This window comes from Palaemon carinicauda, chromosome 4, assembly GCF_036898095.1.
Source record: "Palaemon carinicauda isolate YSFRI2023 chromosome 4, ASM3689809v2, whole genome shotgun sequence".
Classification (NCBI taxonomy): Eukaryota; Metazoa; Arthropoda; class Malacostraca; order Decapoda; family Palaemonidae; genus Palaemon; species Palaemon carinicauda.
Genome location: NC_090728.1, coordinates 94,154,281 through 94,174,280, shown reverse-complemented (window position 1 = coordinate 94,174,280; position 20,000 = coordinate 94,154,281). Strand labels below are relative to the sequence as shown.

General features: G+C 36.5%; 1 protein-coding gene across 1 annotated transcript in view; it reads left to right on the top strand.

Moving 5' to 3' along the window:
* The window catches only part of LOC137639569 (fibrinogen- and Ig-binding protein-like), a 63,386-nt gene that overhangs the window by 702 nt on the left and 42,684 nt on the right, over positions 1-20,000 (top strand). Inside the window, exon 2 of the mRNA XM_068371831.1 lies at positions 1-134. This exon is cut by the window's left edge and continues 566 nt beyond it. Coding sequence (XP_068227932.1) covers positions 1-134 — 134 coding nt within the window. The remainder of the gene's footprint in view (positions 135-20,000) is intronic.

Below are 20,000 nucleotides of genomic sequence, written 5' to 3'. Positions count from 1 at the left end.
AAGAAGAAATTAGGAATCTAACTTCCGTGGCAGACGAATTTGCAATTAATAAGGAGAAGTATCAAGCTATGATAGAAAGAAATATGAACCTAGAGATGGAATTAAATAATAAGAATTATGCTATTACTCAACTTGTAGAAGGTCTCTCTCAAATACACCCCGAGTTGAAGGAATTATTTCATAAAGAAATTTCTGGTGAGCAGACTGGGGATTTAATATGGGATAGCCAGTTGAATAGATTCGCCCTTCAAGAGACGAGAAAGCAGGGCTGGAAAAAAAAACTAAAGAGCTATTATACCGCAACACAAAATATGACAAAATCTGGGGATCATATCGCCACCCCCCCCCCCCCCCAAAAAAAAAAAAGAAAAATGGTGATTATAATATCACCACAAAAAAAATAAAAAAAGGAAAATGGTGATTATAATATCGCCACCAAAAAAAAAAAAAAAAAAAAAAAATGGTGATTATAATATCGCCACCAAAAAAAAAAAATTAAAAAAAAGTGATTATAATATCGCCACAAAAAAAAATGGGGAGTATAGTATCCCCACCAAAAAAAAAAAAAAAAAAAAAAAAATATAGAAAATGGTGATTATAATATCGGCACCAAAAAAAACAAAAGACTAAAAGAATGGTGATTATAATATCGCCACCAAAAAAAAAAAAAAAAAAAAAAAAAAAAAATGGTGATTATAATATCGCCACCAAAAAAAAAAAATTAAAAAAAAGTGATTATAATATCGCCACAAAAAAAAATGGGGAGTATAGTATCCCCACCAAAAAAAAAAAAAAAAAAAAAAAATATAGAAAATGGTGATTATAATATCGGCACCAAAAAAAACAAAAGACTAAAAGAATGGTGATTATAATATCGCCACCAAAAAAAAAAAAAAAAAAAAAAAAAAAAAAATGGTGATTATAATATCGCCACCAAAAAAAAAAAAAAAAAATGGTGATTATAATATCGCCACCAAAAAAAAAATGGTGTTTATAATATCGCCACAAAAAAAAAAAAAAAAAAAAACTATGGTGATTATATCGCCACCAAAAAAAGAAAAAAAAAAAGGAGTATAATATCGCCACCAAAAATAAATAAAAGATTTAAAAAATGGTGATTATAATATCGCCACCAAAGAAAAACAAAAACAAAATGGTGATTATAATATCGCCACCAAAAAAAAAAAAAAAAAATGAGGAATATAGGCTAATATCGCCACCAAAAATAAATAAAAAAAATAAAAAAAATGATGATCATAATATCACCACCAAAAAAAAAAAAATGGTGATTATAATATCACCACCAAAAAAAAAAAATGGTGATTACAATATCACCACTAAAAAAATAAAAAAAAAGAATGAGGAGTATAATATCGCCACCAAAAATAAGTACAAAATATAAAAAATGGTGATTATAATATCGCCAAAAAAAAAAAAAAAAAAAATGGCGATTATAATATCTCCACCAAAAAAAAAATGGTGATTACAATATCACCACCAAAAAAAAAAAAAAGAAATAGTGATTATAATATCGCCACCCAAAAAAAAACAAAAAACAAAAAAATGGTGATTATAATATCACCACCAAAAAAAAAAAAGAATAGCGATTATAATATTGCCACCCAAAAAAAACAAAAAAATGGTGATTATAATATCGCCACCAAAAAAAAAAAAATGAGGAATATAATATCACCACGAAAAATAAATAAAAAATTTAAAAAAAAGATGATCATAATATCACCACCGGAAAAAAAATGGTGATTACAATATCGCCACTAAAAAAGAAAAGAAAAAAGAATGAGGAGTATAATATCGCCACCAAAAATAAGTACAAAATATAAATAATGGTGATTATAATATCGCCAAAAAAAAAAAAAATAAGTACAAAATATAAATAATGGTGATTATAATATCGCCAAAAAAAAAAAAAAAAAAAAATGGCGATTATATCTCCACCAAAAAAAAAATGGTGATTACAATATCACCACCCAAAAAAAAAAAAATAGTGATTATAATATCGCCACCCAAAAAAAACAAAAAACAAAAAAATGGTGATTATAATATCGCCACCCAAAAAGAAAAAAAAAATGGGGAGTTTAGTATCCCCACCAAAAAAAAAAAAATTATTATATCGCTACCAAAAAAGAAAAAAAAATGGGGAGTATAGTATCTCCACCAAAAAAAATTATTATATCGCCACCAAAAAAAAAAAAAAAAAAAAATGGGGAGTATAGTAGCCCTACCAAAAAAAAATGGTGTTTATATCGCCACCCAAAAAAAAAAATGGTGATTATATCGCCACCAAAAAAAAAAAAAAATATTTATAGGAAAAAAGGAATAAAATTTTTGTTTAATATTATTTGCAAAGGATTTCTTTTTTTTTTTAGTTTTGTTTGGAAAGGAATAATCTTTTTGTTAAGTTTTGTGCTTCACCCATTCTGGACAGGTTCAGGACATCAGTTTTACTGGAAAGGACACCTGAAATATTTGGCTTGAAGGACGCTTGGATGGACTGCCCCCAGCTTAAAGGATGCAAGGCTTAACTATCCAGCTTGAACGATGCTTGGAATAACCTGGAGGACAACAGGATCTGCAGAGGGAAGGAACCTGGCTGGTTCTAGTATGCTATGGATCTTGATGGAGTGTACAGGACCTTTGTCAAGTGTACAAATGGTCGGATATCTAGATCTATTCCTTTGGATACCAACCTTTGGGTGGTTCTGGGGGAATAATCTAGAAGACTGGCTCTGCAGAGGGATGAAGCTGGGAGTCTTCTAGTATGCAGACAAGTTGTTATAAGGTGAACCAAGACATCTTTGGCTGGGAAGAGAAGCTGCATCTTTTGGAGGTAGGCATTCATGGTTAGGTGGGCAGCATCAGTACAAATTTCTAGGAACTCGCAGCTGTGGAGCATCAAATAGCAGGAGCAGAAGATAGTAACAACTAGCAAAAGTTAGCAGCAGTGGCAGAACCAGCAGCAATGGGAAAGCAACAGAGCAGTAGCTAGCAGCAGTCGCAGCTGAAGTTAGCAGCAGTATGCAGCAGCCGTTATCAGAAGCAGCTAGCAGCAGCTAGGAGAAACAGCAAGCAGCAGGTGCGAGCAGCAGCAGTCTGTAGCAGCAACAGTTGCAGTAGCGAGTGGCTGCAGCAGAAGCAAGCAGCAGCTGCAGCGGGCTGCAGCAGCAGCAGCAGCTCGCAAAAGCAGCAGCATCTACCAAAGGTAGCAGCAGCTGCAGCTAGCAAAAGCAGCAGCAGCAGCAGTCTGCAGAAGCAGCAGTAAGCAGCAGCTAGCAAAAGCAGCAGCAGGTAGCAAAAGCAGCAGCAGCTACCAAAGGTAGCAGCAGCTGCAGCTAGCAAAAGCAGCAGCAGCAGCAATCTGCAGAAGCAGCAGTAAGCAGCAGCAGCAGCAGCAGCTGCAAGCAAGAGCAGCAGTAGCAGCAGCAAGCAGCAGCACTAGCAACAGCAGCTTGCAGTAGCAAATAGCAGCAGCTAGTAACCGAAAGCAACAGCATACAACAGCTAGCAATAGCAGAGACTGCAGCTAGCAGCAGCAGTCTGCCAACAGCTGGGGGTCGTGAGAAACACCAGGAACAGATGCAGCAAAAAAAAAAAAAAGATACTAAAAAAATAAAATAAAAAATAAAAAAAAGAGCAGCAGACAGAGGAGGAGAAGCTGCAAAAAAACAAAAAACCTAAAAAAATACAAACCCCCCCCCCCCCCAAAAAAAAGGGAGCAGCAGTTAGAGGAGGAAGAGAAGGAGGAGGAGAAGCAGCAAAAAAAAAAAAAAAAAAAAAAAAACACCTTTAACGAATACAAAAACCAAAAAGAAAAAAGAAAAAAGGAGCAACAGCAAGAGGAGGAAGAGAAGAAGAATCAGCAAAAAAACAAAAAACCTAAAAAAAATATATAAAAAAAAGGAGCACCAGCAAGAGGAAGAAAAGAAGGAGGAGGAAAAGCAGCAGAAGAAAAAAAAGGGCAGCACCAAGAGGAGGCAAAGAAGGAGGAGGAGAAGCAGCTGAAAAAAAAAACCAAAAAAAAAAGATACTAAAATACAAAAACCAAAAAAAAAAAATAAAAAAAGAGCAGCAGCAAGAGGAGGAAGAGAACCAGGAGGAGAAGCGGCAAAAAAAAAAAAAAAAAAAAAAAAGGAGCAGCAGTAAGAGGAGGAAGAGAAGGAGAAAGAGAAGCAGCAAAAAAACAACAACAAAAAATAACTAAAAAAAATACAAAAACCAAAAAAAAAAAAAAAAAAAAAAAAAAAAGAGCAGCAGCAATAGGAGGCAGAGGAGGAGGAGGAAAAGCAGATGAAAAAAAACAAAAAAAAAATACAAAAACCGAAAAAAAAAGAAAAAGAGCAGCAGCAAGAGGAGGAAGAGAACCGGGAGGAGAAGCAGCAAAAAAAAAAAAAAAAAAAAAAAGGAGCAGCAGTGAAGGAGGGAGAAAAGGAGAAAGAGAAGCAGCAAAAAAAAAAAAATAAAAAAACTAAAAAAAAAAACAAAAACCAAAAAAAAAAAAAAAAAAAAAAAAAAAAGAGCAGCAGCAATAGGAGGAAAAGAAGGAGGAGGAGAAGCAGCAAAAAAAAAAAAAAAAAAAAAAACCTAAAAAAAATACAAAAGAAAAAAAAAGGAGCAGCAGCAAGAGGAGGAAGAGACTGAGGAAGAGAAGCAGCAAAAAAAAGAAAAAGAACTAAAAAAAAATACAAAAGAAAAAAAAAAGGAGCAGCAGCAAGAAGAGCAAAAGGAGGAGGAGGAGAAGCAGCAAAAAAAAAAAAAATAAATAAATAAAAAAAAAATAAAAAAAAGGAGCAGCAGCGAGACTAGGAAGAGAAGGAGGAGGAAAAGCAGCAAAAAGTACAAAATAACCTAAAAAAGAATACGAAAACCAAAAAAAAAAAAAAAAAAAAAAGGAGCTGCAGCAAGTGGAGGAAGAGAAGGAGGAGGAGAAGCCGCAAAAAATGAAAAAAAATAAAAAAAATAAACCTAAAAAAAATACAAAAACCAAAAAAAAAAAAAAGGAGCAGCAACAATAGGAGGAAGAGAAGGAGGAGGAGAAGCAGCAAAAAAAAAAAAAGAAAAAAACCTAACAAAAATACAAAAACCAAAAAAAAATTAAAAAAAAAAGGAGCAGCAGCAAGAGGAAAAGGAGTAGCAGCAAAAAAAAAAAGAAAAAAGAAAAACCTGAAAAAAATACAAACCAAAAAAAAACAAGGGAGCAGCAGCAAGACTAGGAAGAAAAGGAGGAGGAGAAGCAGCAAATAAAACCAAAAAAACCTAAAAAAAAATACAAAAACCAAAATAAAAAAAAAGGAGCAGCAGCAAGAGGAAGACAAGAAGTAGGAGGAGAAGCAGCAAAGAAAATACAAAACAAAACTAAAAAAAAAAAAAAAAAAAAAGGAGCAGCAGCAAGAGGAGGAAGAGGAGGAGGAGAAGGACCAGCGCAAATAAAAAAAAAAAGGAGCAGCAGCAAGAGGAGGAAGTGAAGGAGGAGGGGAAGCAGCAAAAAAACAAACAAAAAAACTAAAAAGAATACGAAAAAAAAATCCTTTGATGTAGAGGTACAAGACTACATTATAGGATAAAGTACTGTCTCAGTTGGAAGGATCAAGTAGTTGGACTATGGAAGATGGACAGAAAAAGGAAATTTGTTTTGAGGAGGAAATATCCTTTGATGTAGAGGTACAAGCCTACATTATACGATAAAGTACTGTCTCAGTTGGAAGGATCAAGTAGCTAGACTATGGAAGATGGAGAAAAAAGGGAACTTTGTTTTGAGGAGGAAATATCCTTTGATGTAGAGGTACAAGCCTACATTATACGATAAAGTACAGTCTCAGTTGGAAGGATCAAGTAGTTGGACTATGGAAGATGGACAGAAAAAGGAAATTTGTTTTGAGGAGGAAATATCCTTTGATGTAGAGGTACAAGCCTACATTATACGATAAAGTACTGTCTCAGTTGGAAGGATCAAGTAGCTAGACTATGGAAGATGGAGAGAAAAAGGAACTTTGTTTTGAGGAGGAAATATCCTTTGATGTAGAGGTACAAGCCTATATTATACGATAAAGTACAGTCTCAGTTGGAAGGATCAAGTAGCTAGACTATGGAAGATGGAGAAAAAAAGGAACTTTGTTTTGAGAAGGAAATATCCTTTGATGTAGAGGTACAAGCCTACATTATACGATAAAGTACAGTCTTAGTTGGAAGGATCAAGTAGTTGGACTATGGAAGATGGACAGAAAAAGGAACTTTGTTTTGAGGAGGAAATATCCTTTGATGTAGAGGTACAAGCCTACATTATACGATAAAGTACTGTCTCAGTTGGAAGGATCAAGTACCTAGACTATGGAAGATGGAGAGAAAAAGGAACTTTGTTTTGAGTAGGAAATATCTTTTGATGTAGAGGTACAAGCCTACATTATACGATAAAGTACTGTCTCAGTTGGAAGGATCAAGTAGCTAGACTATGGAAGATGGACAAAAAAGGGAACTTTGTTTTGAGGAGGAAATATCCTTCGATGTGGAAATACAAGGCTACATTATAGGATAAAGTAATGTCTCAGTTGGAAGGATCAAGTAGCTGGACTATGGAAGATGGAGAGATAAAGGAACTTTGTTTTGAGGAGGAAATATCCTTTGATGTAGAGGTACAAGCCTACATTATACGATAAAGTACCGTCTCAGTTGGAAGGATCAAGTAGCTAGACTATGGAAGATGGAGAGAAAAAGGAACTTTGTTTTGAGGAGGAAATATCCTTTGATGTAGAGGTACAAGCCTACATTATACGATAAAGTACTGTCTCAGTTGGAAGGATCAAGTAGCTAGACTATGGAAGATGGAGAAAAAAGGGAACTTTGTTTTGAGGAGGAAATATCCTTTGATGTAGAGGTAGAAGCCTACATTATACGATAAAGTACTGTCTCAGTTGGAAGGATCAAGTAGCTAGACTATGGAAGATGGACAGAAAAAGGAACTTTGTTTTGAGGAGGAAATATCCTTTGATGTAGAGGTACAAGCCTATATTATACGATAAAGTACAGTCACAGTTGGAAGGATCAAATAGCTAGACTATGGAAGATGGAGAGAAAAAGGAACTTTGTTTTGAGGAGGAAATATCCTTTGATGTAGAGGTACAAGCCTACATTATACGATAAAGTAGAGTCTCAGTTGGAAGGATCAAGTAGTTGGATTATGGAAGATGGACAGAAAAAGGAACTTTGTTTTGAGGAGGAAATATCCTTTGACGTAGAGGTACAAGCCTACATTATACGATAAAGTACTGTCTCAGTTGGAAGGATCAAGTAGTTGGACTATGGAAGATGGAGAGAAAAAAGGACTTTGTTTTGAGGAGGAAATATCCTTTGATGTAAAGGTACAAGCCTACATTATACGATAAAGTACTGTCTCAGTTGGAAGGATCAAATAGCTAGACTATGGAAGATGGAAAAAAAAGGGAACTTTGTTTTGAGGAGGAAATATCCTTTGATGTAGAGGTACAAGCCTATATTATACGATAAAGTACTGTCTCAGTTGGAAGGATCAAGTAGTTGGACTATGGAAGATGGACAGAAAAAGGAACTTTGTTTTGAGGAGGAAATATCCTTTGATGTGGAGGTACAAGGCTACATTATAGGATAAAGTACTGTCTCAGTTGGAAGGATCAAGTAGCTAGACTATGGAAGATGGAGAGAAAAAGGAACTTTGTTTTGAGGAGGAAATATCCTTTGATGTAGAGGTACAAGCCTACATTATACGATAAAGTACTGTCTCAGTTGGAAGGATCAAGTAGCTAGACTATGGAAGATGGACAGAAAAAGGAACTTTGTTTTGAGGGGGAAATATCCTTTGATGTAGAGGTAGAAGCCTACATTATACGATAAAGTACTGTCTCAGTTGGAAGGATCAAGTAGCTAGACTATGGAAGATGGACAGAAAAAGGAACTGTGTTTTGAGGAGGAAATATCCTTCGATGTGGAAGTACAAGGCTACATTATAGGATAAAGTACTGTCTCAGTTGGAAGGATCAAGTAGCTGGACTATGGAAGATGGACAGAAAAAGGAACTTTGTTTTGAGGAGGAAATATCATATGATGTAGAGGTACAAGCCTATATTATACGATAAAGTACAGTCTCAGTTGGAAGGATCAAGTAGCTAGACTATGGAAGATGGAGAGATAAAGGAACTTTGTTTTGAGGAGGAAATATCCTTTGATGTAGAGGTACAAGCCTACATTATACGATAAAGTACAGTCTCAGTTGGAAGGATCAAGTAGTTGGACTATGGAAGATGGACAGAAAAAGGAACTTTGTTTTGAGGAGGAAATATCCTAAGATGTAGAGGTACAAGCCTACATTATACGATAAAGTACTGTCTCAGTTGGAAGGATCAAGTAGCTAGACTATGGAAGATGGACAGAAAAAGGAACTTTGTTTTGAGGAGGAAATATCTTTTGATGTAGAGGTACAAGCCTACATTATACGATAAAGTACTGTCTCAGTTGGAAGGATCAAGTAGCTAGACTGTGGAAGATGGAGAAAAAAGGGAACTTTGTTTTGAGGAAGAAATATCCTTTGATGTAGAGGTACAAGCCTACATTATACGATAAAGTACTGTCTCAGTTGGACGGATCAAGTAGTTGGACTATGGAAGATGGAGAGAAAAAGGAACTTTGTTTTGAGGAGGAAATATCCTTTGATGTAGAGGTACAAGCCTATATTATACGATAAAGTACAGTCTCAGTTGGAAGGATCAAGTAGTTGGACTATGGAAGATGGACAGAAAAAGGAACTTTGTTTTGAGGAGGAAATATCCTTTGATGTAGAGGTACAAGCCTACATTATACGATAAAGTACTGTCTCAGTTGGAAGGATCAAGTAGCTAGACTATGGAAGATGGAGAGATAAAGGAACTTTGTTTTGAGGAGGAAATATCCTTTGATGTAGAGGTACAAGCCTACATTATACGATAAAGTACTGTCTCAGTTGGAAGGATCAAGTACCTAGACTATGGAAGATGAAGAGAAAAAGGAACTTTGTTTTGAGGAGGAAATATCCTTTGATGTAGAGGTACAAGCCTACATTATACAATAAAGTACTGTCTCAGTTGGAAGGATCAAGTAGCTAGACTATGGAAGATGGAGAAAAAAGGGAACTTTGTTTTGAGGGGGAAATATCCTTTGATGTAGAGGTAGAAGCCTACATTATAGGATAAAGTACTGTCTCAGTTGGAAGGATCAAGTAGCTAGACTATGGAAGATGGACAGAAAAGGGAACTTTGTTTTGAGGAGGAAATATCCTTCGATGTGGAAGTACATGGCTACATTATAGGATAAAGTACTGTCTCAGTTGGAAGGATCAAGTAGCTAGACTATGGAAGATGGAGAGAAAAAGGAACTTTGTTTTGAGGAGGAAATATCCTTTGATGTAGAGGTACAAGCCTACATTATACGATAAAGTACTGTCTCAGTTGGAAGGATCAAGTAGCTAGACTATGGAAGATGGAGAGAAAAAGGAACTTTGTTTTGAGGAGGAAATATCCTTTGATGTAGAGGTACAAGCCTACATTATACGATAAAGTACTGTCTCAGTTGGAAGGATCAAGTAGCTAGACTATGGAAGATGGAGAGATAAAGGAACTTTGTTTTGAGGAGGAAATATCCTTTGATGTAGAGGTACAAGCCTACATTATACGATAAAGTACTGTCTCAGTTGGAAGGATCAAGTAGCTAGACTATGGAAGATGAAGAGAAAAAGGAACTTTGTTTTGAGGAGGAAATATCCTTTGATGTAGAGGTACAAGCCTACATTATACGATAGAGTACTGTCTCAGTTGGAAGGATCAAGTAGCTAGACTATGGAAGATGGAGAAAAAAGGGAACTTTGTTTTGAGGGGGAAATATCCTTTGATGTAGAGGTAGAAGCCTACATTATACGATAAAGTACTGTCTCAGTTGGAAGGATCAAGTAGCTAGACTATGGAAGATGGACAAAAAAGGGAACTTTGTTTTGAGGAGGAAATATCCTTCGATGTGGAAGTACAAGGCTACATTATAGGATAAAGTACTGTCTCAGTTGGAAGGATCAAGTAGCTGGACTATGGAAGATGGACAGAAAAAGGAACTTTGTTTTGAGGAGGAAATATCCTTTGATGTAGAGGTACAAGCCTACATTATACGATAAAGTACTGTCTCAGTTGGAAGGATCAAGTAGCTAGACTATGGAAGATGGAGAGATAAAGGAACTTTGTTTTGAGGAGGAAATATCCTTTGATGTAGAGGTACAAGCCTACATTATACGATAAAGTACCGTCTCAGTTGGAAGGATCAAGTAGCTAGACTATGGAAGATGGAGAGAAAAAGGAACTTTGTTTCGAGGAGGAAATATCTTTTGATGTAGAGGTACAAGCCTACATTATACGATAAAGTACTGTCTCAGTTGGAAGGGTCAAGTAGCTAGACTATGGAAGATGGAGAAAAAAGGGAACTTTGTTTTGAGGAGGAAATATCCTTTGATGTAGAGGTACAAGCCTACATTATACGATAAAGTACTGTCTCAGTTGGAAGGATCAAGTAGCTAGACTATGGAAGATGGACAGAAAAAGGAACTTTGTTTTGAGGAGGAAATATCCTTCGATGTGGAAGTACAAGGCTACATTATAGGATAAAGTACTGTCTCAGTTGGAAGGATCAAGTAGCTGGACTATGGAAGATGGACAGAAAAAGGAACTTTGTTTTGAGAAGGAAATATCCTTTGATGTAGAGGTACAAGCCTACATTATACGATAAAGTACTGTCTCAGTTGGAAGGATCAAGTAGCTAGACTATGGAAGATGGAGAGAAAAAGGAACTTTGTTTTGAGGAGGAAATATCCTTTGATGTAGAGGTACAAGCCTACATTATACGATAAAGTACTGTTTCAGTTGGAAGGATCAAGTAGCTAGACTATGGAAGATGGACAGAAAAAGGAACTTTGTTTTGAGGAGGAAATATCCTTTGATGTAGAGGTACAAGGCTACATTATAGGATAAAGTACTTTCTCAGTTGGAAGGATCGAGTAGCTACACTATGGAAGATGGAGAGAAAAGGGAACTTTGTTTTGAGGAGGAAATATCCTTTGATGTAGAGGTACAAGCCTACATTATACGACAAAGTACTGTCTCAGTTGGAAGGATCAAGTAGCTAGACTATGGAAGATGGACAGAAAAGGAACTTTGTTTTGAGGAGGATATATCCTTCGATGTGGAAGTACATGGCTACATTATAGGATAAAGTACTGTCTCAGTTGGAAGGATCAAGTAGCTGGACTATGGAAGATGGACAGAAAAAGGAACTTTGTTTTGAGGAGGAAATATCCTTTGATGTAGAGGTACAAGGCTACATTATAGGATAAAGTACTGTCTCAGTTGGAAGGATCAAGTAGTTGGACTATGGAAGATGGACAGAAAAAGGAACTTACTTTTAAGGAGGATATATCCTTTGTTGTAAAAGTACAAGCCTACATTATACGATAAAGTACTGTCTCAGTTGGAAGGATCAAGTAGTTGGACTATGGAAAAGGGAGAGAAATAGGAACTTTGTTTTGAGGAGGATATATCCTTTGATGTAGAAGTACAAGCCTACATTATACGATAAAGTACTGTCTCAGTTGGAAGGATCAAGTAGTTGGACTATAGAAGATGTACAGAAAAGGGAACTTTGTTTTGAGGAGGAAATATCCTTTGATGTAGAGGTACAAGGCTACATTATAGGATAAAGTACTGTCTCAGTTGGAAGGATCAAGTAGTTGGACTATGGAAGATGGAGAGAAAAAGGAACTTTGTTTTGAGGAGGAAATATCCTTTGATGTAGAGGTACAAGCCTACATTATACGATAAAGTACTGTCTCAGTTGGAAGGATCAAGTAGCTAGACTATGGAAGATGGACAGAAAAAGGAACTTTGTTTTGAGGAGGAAATATCCTTTGATGTAGAGGTACAAGCCTACATTATACGATAAAGTACTGTCTCAATTGGAAGGATCAAGTAGCTAGACTATGGAAGATGGAGAGATAAAGGAACTTTGTTTTGAGGAGGAAATATCCTTCGATGTGGAAGTACAAGGCTACATTATACGATAAAGTACTGTCTCAGTTGGAAGGATCAAGTAGTTGGACTATGGAAGGTTGAGAGAAAAAGGAACTTTGTTTTGAGGAGGATATATCCTTTGATGTAGAAGTACAAGCCTACATTATACGATAAAGTACTGTCTCAGTTTGAAGGATCAAGTAGTTGGACTATGGAAGATGGACAGAAAAAGGAACTTAGTTTTGAGGAGGAAATATCCTTTGATGTAGAGGTACAAGGCTACATTATAGGATAAAGTACTGGCTCAGTTAGAGGGATCAAGTAGTTGGACTATGGAAGATGGAGAAAAAAAGGAACTTTGTTTTGAGGAGGAAATATCCTTTGATGTAGAGGTACAAGCCTACATTATAGGATAAAGTACTGTCTCAGTTGGAAGGATCAAGTAGATGGACTATGGAAGATGGACAGAAAAATTAAATTTGTTTTGAGGAGGAAATATCCTTTGATGTAGTGGTAAAGGCCTACATTATGGGATAAAGTACTGGCTCAGTTGGAATGATCAAGTAGTTGGACTATGGAAGATGGACAGAAAAAGGAACTTTGTTTTGAGGAGGAAATATCCTTTGATGTAATGGTACAGGCCTAAATTATAAGAGAAAGTACTGGCTCAGTTGCAAGGATCAAGTAGTTGGATTATGGAAGATGAACAGAAAAAGGAACTTTGTTTTGATGAGGAAATATTCTTTGATGTAGTGGTAGAGGCCTACATTATGGGATAAAGTACTGTCTCAGTTGGAAAGATCAAGTAGTTGGACTATGGAATATGGACAGAAAAAGGACCTTTGTTTTGAGGAGGAAATATCCTTTGATGTAGAGGTACAAGCCTACATTATAGGATAAAGTACTTTCTCAGTTGGAAGGATCAAGAAGCTGGACTATAAAAGATGGAGAGAAAAAGGAACTTTGTTTTGAGGAGGAAATATCCTTTGATGTAGAAGTACAAGGCTGCATTATAGGATAAAGTACTTTCTTAGTTTTAAGGATCAAGAAGCTGGACTATGGAAGATGGAGAGAAAAAGGAACTTTGTTTTGAGGAGGAAATATCTTTTGATGTAGAAGTACAAGGCTACATTATAGGATAAAGTACTTTCTTAGTTTTAAGGATCAAGAAGCTGGACTATGGAAGATGGAGAGAAAAGGGAACTTTGTTTTGAGGAGGAAATATCCTTTGATGTAGTGGTACAAGGCTACATTATAGGATAAAGTACTTTCTTAGTTTTAAGGATCAAGAAGCTGGACTCTGGAAGATGGAGAGATAAAGGAACTTTGTTTTGAGGAGGAAATATCCTTTGATGTAAAGGTACAAGGCTACATTATAGGATAAAGTACTTTCTCAGTTGGAAGGATCAAGTAGCTAGACTATGGAAGATGGACAGAAAAGGGAACTTTGTTTTGAGGAGGAAATATCCTTTGATGTAGAAGTACAAGGCTACATTATAGGATAAGGTACTTTCTTAGTTTTAGGGATCAAGAAGCTGGACTATGGAAGATGGAGAGAAAAAGGAACTTTGTTTTGAGGAGGAAATAACCTTTGATGTAAAGGTACAAGGCTACATTATAGGATAAAGTACTTTCTCAGTTAGAAAGATCAAGTAGCTAGACTATGGAAGATGGAGAGATAAAGGAACTTTGTTTTGAGGAGGAAATATCCTTTGATGTAGAGGTACAAGGCTACATTATAGGATAAAGTACTTTCTCAGTTGGAAGGATCAAGTAGCTGGACTATGGAAGATGAAGAGAAAAAGGAACTTTGTTTTGAGGAGGAAATATCCTTTGATGTAGAGGTACAAGGCTACATTATAGGATAAAGTACTTTCTCAGTTGGAAGGATCAAGTAGCTAGAATCTGGAAGATGGAGAAAAAAGGGAACTTTGTTTTGAGGAGGAAATATCCTTTGATGTAGAGGTACAAGGCTACATTATAGGATAAAGTACTTTCTTAGTTTTAAGGATCAAGAAGCTGGACTATGGAAGATGGAGAGAAAAAGGAACTTTGTTTTGAGGAGGAAATATCCTTTGATGTAAAGGTACAAGGCTACATTATAGGATAAAGTACTTTCTTAGTTTTAAGGATCAAGAAGGTAGACTATGGAAGATGGAGAGATAAAGGAACTTTGTTTTGAGGAGGAAATATCCTTTGATGTAAAGGTACAAGGCTACATTATAGGATAAAGTACTTTCTCAGTTGGAAGGATCAAGTAGCTAGACTATGGAAGATGGAGAGATAAAGGAACTTTGTTTTGAGGAGGAGATATCCTTTGATGTAGAGGTACAAGGCTACATTATAGGATAAAGTACTGTCTCAGTTGGAAGGATCAAGTAGCTGGACTATGGAAGATGGAGAGAAAAAGGAACTTTGTTTTGAGGAGGAAATATCCTTTGATGTAGAAGTACAAGGCTAAATTATAGGATAAAGTACTTTCTTAGTTTTAAGGATCAAGAAGCTGGACTATGGAAGATGGAGAGAAAAAGGAACTTTGTTTTGAGGAGGAAATATCCTTTGATGTAAAGGTACAAGGCTACATTATAGGATAAAGTACTTTTTCAGTTAGAAGGATCAAGTAGCTGGACTATGGAAGATGGAGAGAAAAGGGAACTTTGTTTTGAGGAGGAAATATCCTTTGATGTAGAGGTAAAGGGCTACATTATAGGATAAAGTACTGTCTCAGTTGGAAGGATCAAGTAGTTGGACTATGAAAGATGGACAGAAAAAGGAACTTTGTTTTGAGGAGGAAATATCCTTTGATGTAGTGGTAAAAACCTACATTATAGGATAAAGAACTGGCTCAGTTTGAAGGATCAAGTAGTTGGACTATGGAAGATGAACAGAAAAAGGAACTTTGTTTTGAGGAGGATATATCCTTTGATGTAGAGGTACAAGCCTACATTATAGGATAAAATAATGGCTCAGTAGGAAGGATCAAGTAGTTGGACTATGGAAGATGGACAGAAAAAGGAACTTTGTTTTGAGGAGGAAATATCCTTTGATGTAGAGGTACAAGCCTACATTATACGATAAAGTACTGTCTCAGTTGGAAGGATCAAGTAGTTGGACTATGGAAGATGGACAGAAAATGGACCTTTGTTTTGAGGAGGAAATATCCTTTGATGTAGAGGTACAAGCCTACATTATACGATAAAGTACTGTCTCAGTTGGAAGGATCAAGTAGTTGGACTATGGAAGATGGAGAGAAAAAGGAACTTTGTTTTGAGGAGGAAATATCCTTTGATGTGGAAGTACAAGCCTACATTATAGGATAAAGTACTGGCTCAGTTTGAAGGATCAAGTAGCTAGACTATGGAAGATGGAGAGATAAAGGAACTTTGTTTTGAGGAGGAAATATCCTTTGATGTAGAGGTACAAGCCTACATTATACGATAAAGTACTGTCTCAGTTGGAAGGATCAAGTACCTAGACTATGGAAGATGAAGAGAAAAAGGAACTTTGTTTTGAGGAGGAAATATCCTTTGATGTAGAGGTACAAGCCTACATTATACAATAAAGTACTGTCTCAGTTGGAAGGATCAAGTAGCTAGACTATGGAAGACGGAGAAAAAAGGGAACTTTGTTTTGAGGGGGAAATATCTTTTGATGTAGAGGTAGAAGCCTACATTATAGGATAAAGTACTGTCTCAGTTGGAAGGATCAAGTAGCTAGACTATGGAAGATGGACAGAAAAGGGAACTTTGTTTTGAGGAGGAAATATCCTTCGATGTGGAAGTACATGGCTACATTATAGGATAAAGTACTGTCTCAGTTGGAAGGATCAAGTAGCTAGACTATGGAAGATGGAGAGAAAAAGGAACTTTGTTTTGAGGAGGAAATATCCTTTGATGTAGAGGTACAAGCCTACATTATACGATAAAGTACTGTCTCAGTTGGAAGGATCAAGTAGCTAGACTATGGAAGATGGAGAGAAAAAGGAACTTTGTTTTGAGGAGGAAATATCCTTTGATGTAGAGGTACAAGCCTACATTATACGATAAAGTACTGTCTCAGTTGGAAGGATCAAGTAGCTAGACTATGGAAGATGGAGAGATAAAGGAACTTTGTTTTGAGGAGGAAATATCCTTTGATGTAGAGGTACAAGCCTACATTATACGATAAAGTACTGTCTCAGTTGGAAGGATCAAGTAGCTAGACTATGGAAGATGAAGAGAAAAAGGAACTTTGTTTTGAGGAGGAAATATCCTTTGATGTAGAGGTACAAGCCTACATTATACGATAAAGTACTGTCTCAGTTGGAAGGATCAAGTAGCTAGACTGTGGAAGATGGAGAAAAAAGGGAACTTTGTTTTGAGGAGGAAATATCCTTTGATGTAGAGGTACAAGCCTACATTATACGATAAAGTACTGTCTCAGTTGGACGGATCAAGTAGTTGGACTATGGAAGATGGAGAGAAAAAGGAACTTTGTTTTGAGGAGGAAATATCCTTTGATGTAGAGGTACAAGCCTATATTATACGATAAAGTACAGTCTCAGTTGGAAGGATCAAGTAGTTGGACTATGGAAGATGGACAGAAAAAGGAACTTTGTTTTGAGGAGGATATATCCTTTGATGTAGAGGTACAAGCCTACATTATACGATAAAGTACTGTCTCAGTTGGAAGGATCAAGTAGCTAGACTATGGAAGATGGAGAGAAAAAGGAACTTTGTTTTGAGGAGGAAATATCCTTTGATGTAGAGGTACAAGCCTACATTATACGATAAAGTACTGTCTCAGTTGGAAGGATCAAGTAGCTAGACTATGGAAGATGGAGAGAAAAAGGAACTTTGTTTTGAGGAGGAAATATCCTTTGATGTAGAGGTACAAGCCTACATTATACGATAAAGTACTGTCTCAGTTGGAAGGATCAAGTAGCTAGACTATGGAAGATGGAGAGATAAAGGAACTTTGTTTTGAGGAGGAAATATCCTTTGATGTAGAGGTACAAGCCTACATTATACGATAAAGTACTGTCTCAGTTGGAAGGATCAAGTACCTAGACTATGGAAGATGAAGAGAAAAAGGAACTTTGTTTTGAGGAGGAAATATCCTTTGATGTAGAGGTACAAGCCTACATTATACAATAAAGTACTGTCTCAGTTGGAAGGATCAAGTAGCTAGACTATGGAAGATGGAGAAAAAAGGGAACTTTGTTTTGAGGGGAAATATCCTTTGATGTAGAGGTAGAAGCCTAAATTATAGGATAAAGTACTGTCTCAGTTGGAAGGATCAAGTAGCTAGACTATGGAAGATGGACAGAAAAGGGAACTTTGTTTCTGAGGAGGAAATATCCTTCGATGTGGAAGTACATGGCTCTATTATAGGATAAAGTACTGTCTCAGTTGGAAGGATCAAGTAGCTAGACTATGGAAGATGGAGAGAAAAAGGAACTTTGTTTTGAGGAGGAAATATCCTTTGATGTAGAGGTACAAGCCTACATTATACGATAAAGTACTGTCTCAGTTGGAAGGATCAAGTAGCTAGACTATGGAAGATGGAGAGAAAAAGGAACTTTGTTTTGAGGAGGAAATATCCTTTGATGTAGAGGTACAAGCCTACATTATACGATAAAGTACTGTCTCAGTTGGAAGGATCAAGTAGCTAGACTATGGAAGATGGAGAGATAAAGGAACTTTGTTTTGAGGAGGAAATATCCTTTGATGTAGAGGTACAAGCCTACATTATACGATAAAGTACTGTCTCAGTTGGAAGGATCAAGTAGCTAGACTATGGAAGATGAAGAGAAAAAGGAACTTTGTTTTGAGGAGGAAATATCCTTTGATGTAGAGGTACAAGCCTACATTATACGATAAAGTACTGTCTCAGTTGGAAGGATCAAGTAGCTAGACTATGGAAGATGGAAAAAAAAGGGAACTTTGTTTTGAGGGGGAAATATCCTTTGATGTAGAGGTAGAAGCCTACATTATACGATAAAGTACTGTCTCAGTTGGAAGGATCAAGTAGCTAGACTATGGAAGATGGACAAAAAAGGGAACTTTGTTTTGAGGAGGAAATATCCTTCGATGTGGAAGTACAAGGCTACATTATAGGATAAAGTACTGTCTCAGTTGGAAGGATCAATTAGCTGGACTATGGAAGATGGACAGAAAAAGGAACTTTGTTTTGAGGAGGAAATATCCTTTGATGTAGAGGTACAAGCCTACATTATACGATAAAGTACTGTCTCAGTTGGAAGGATCAAGTAGCTAGACTATGGAAGATGGAGAGATAAAGGAACTTTGTTTTGAGGAGGAAATATACTTTGATGTAGAGGTACAAGCCTACATTATACGATAAAGTACCGTCTCAGTTGGAAGGATCAAGTAGCTAGACTATGGAAGATGGAGAGAAAAAGGAACTTTGTTTTGAGGAGGAAATATCCTTTGATGTAGAGGTACAAGCCTACATTATACGATAAAGTACTGTCTCAGTTGGAAGGATCAAGTAGCTAGACTATGGAAGATGGAGAAAAAAGGGAACTATGTTTTGAGGAGGAAATATCCTTTGATGTAGAGGTACAAGCCTACATTATACGATAAAGTACTGTCTCAGTTGGAAGGATCAAGTAGCTAGACTATGGAAGATGGAGAGAAAAAGGAACTTTGTTTTGAGGAGGAAATATCCTTTGATGTAGAGGTACAAGCCTACATTATACGATAAAGTACTGTCTCAGTTGGAAGGATCAAGTAGCTAGACTATGGAAGATGGAGAGATAAAGGAACTTTGTTTTGAGGAGGAAATATCCTTTGATGTAGAGGTACAAGCCTACATTATACGATAAAGTACTGTCTCAGTTGGAAGGATCAAGTACCTAGACTATGGAAGATGAAGAGAAAAAGGAACTTTGTTTTGAGGAGGAAATATCCTTTGATGTAGAGGTACAAGCCTACATTATACAATAAAGTACTGTCTCAGTTGGAAGGATCAAGTAGCTAGACTATGGAAGATGGAGAAAAAAGGGAACTTTGTTTTGAGGGGGAAATATCCTTTGATGTAGAGGTAGAAGCCTACATTATAGGATAAAGTACTGTCTCAGTTGGAAGGATCAAGTAGCTAGACTATGGAAGATGGACAGAAAAGGGAACTTTGTTTCTGAGGAGGAAATATCCTTCGATGTGGAAGTACATGGCTCTATTATAGGATAAAGTACTGTCTCAGTTGGAAGGATCAAGTAGCTAGACTATGGAAGATGGAGAGAAAAAGGAACTTTGTTTTGAGGAGGAAATATCCTTTGATGTAGAGGTACAAGCCTACATTATACGATAAAGTACTGTCTCAGTTGGAAGGATCAAGTAGCTAGACTATGGAAGATGGAGAGAAAAAGGAACTTTGTTTTGAGGAGGAAATATCCTTTGATGTAGAGGTACAAGCCTACATTATACGATAAAGTACTGTCTCAGTTGGAAGGATCAAGTAGCTAGACTATGGAAGATGGAGAGATAAAGGAACTTTGTTTTGAGGAGGAAATATCCTTTGATGTAGAGGTACAAGCCTACATTATACGATAAAGTACTGTCTCAGTTGGAAGGATCAAGTAGCTAGACTATGGAAGATGAAGAGAAAAAGGAACTTTGTTTTGAGGAGGAAATATCCTTTGATGTAGAGGTACAAGCCTACATTATACGATAAAGTACTGTCTCAGTTGGAAGGATCAAGTAGCTAGACTATGGAAGATGGAGAAAAAAGGGAACTTTGTTTTGAGGGGGAAATATCCTTTGATGTAGAGGTAGAAGCCTACATTATACGATAAAGTACTGTCTCAGTTGGAAGGATCAAGTAGCTAGACTATGGAAGATGGACAAAAAAGGGAACTTTGTTTTGAGGAGGAAATATCCTTCGATGTGGAAGTACAAGGCTACATTATAGGATAAAGTACTGTGTCAGTTGGAAGGA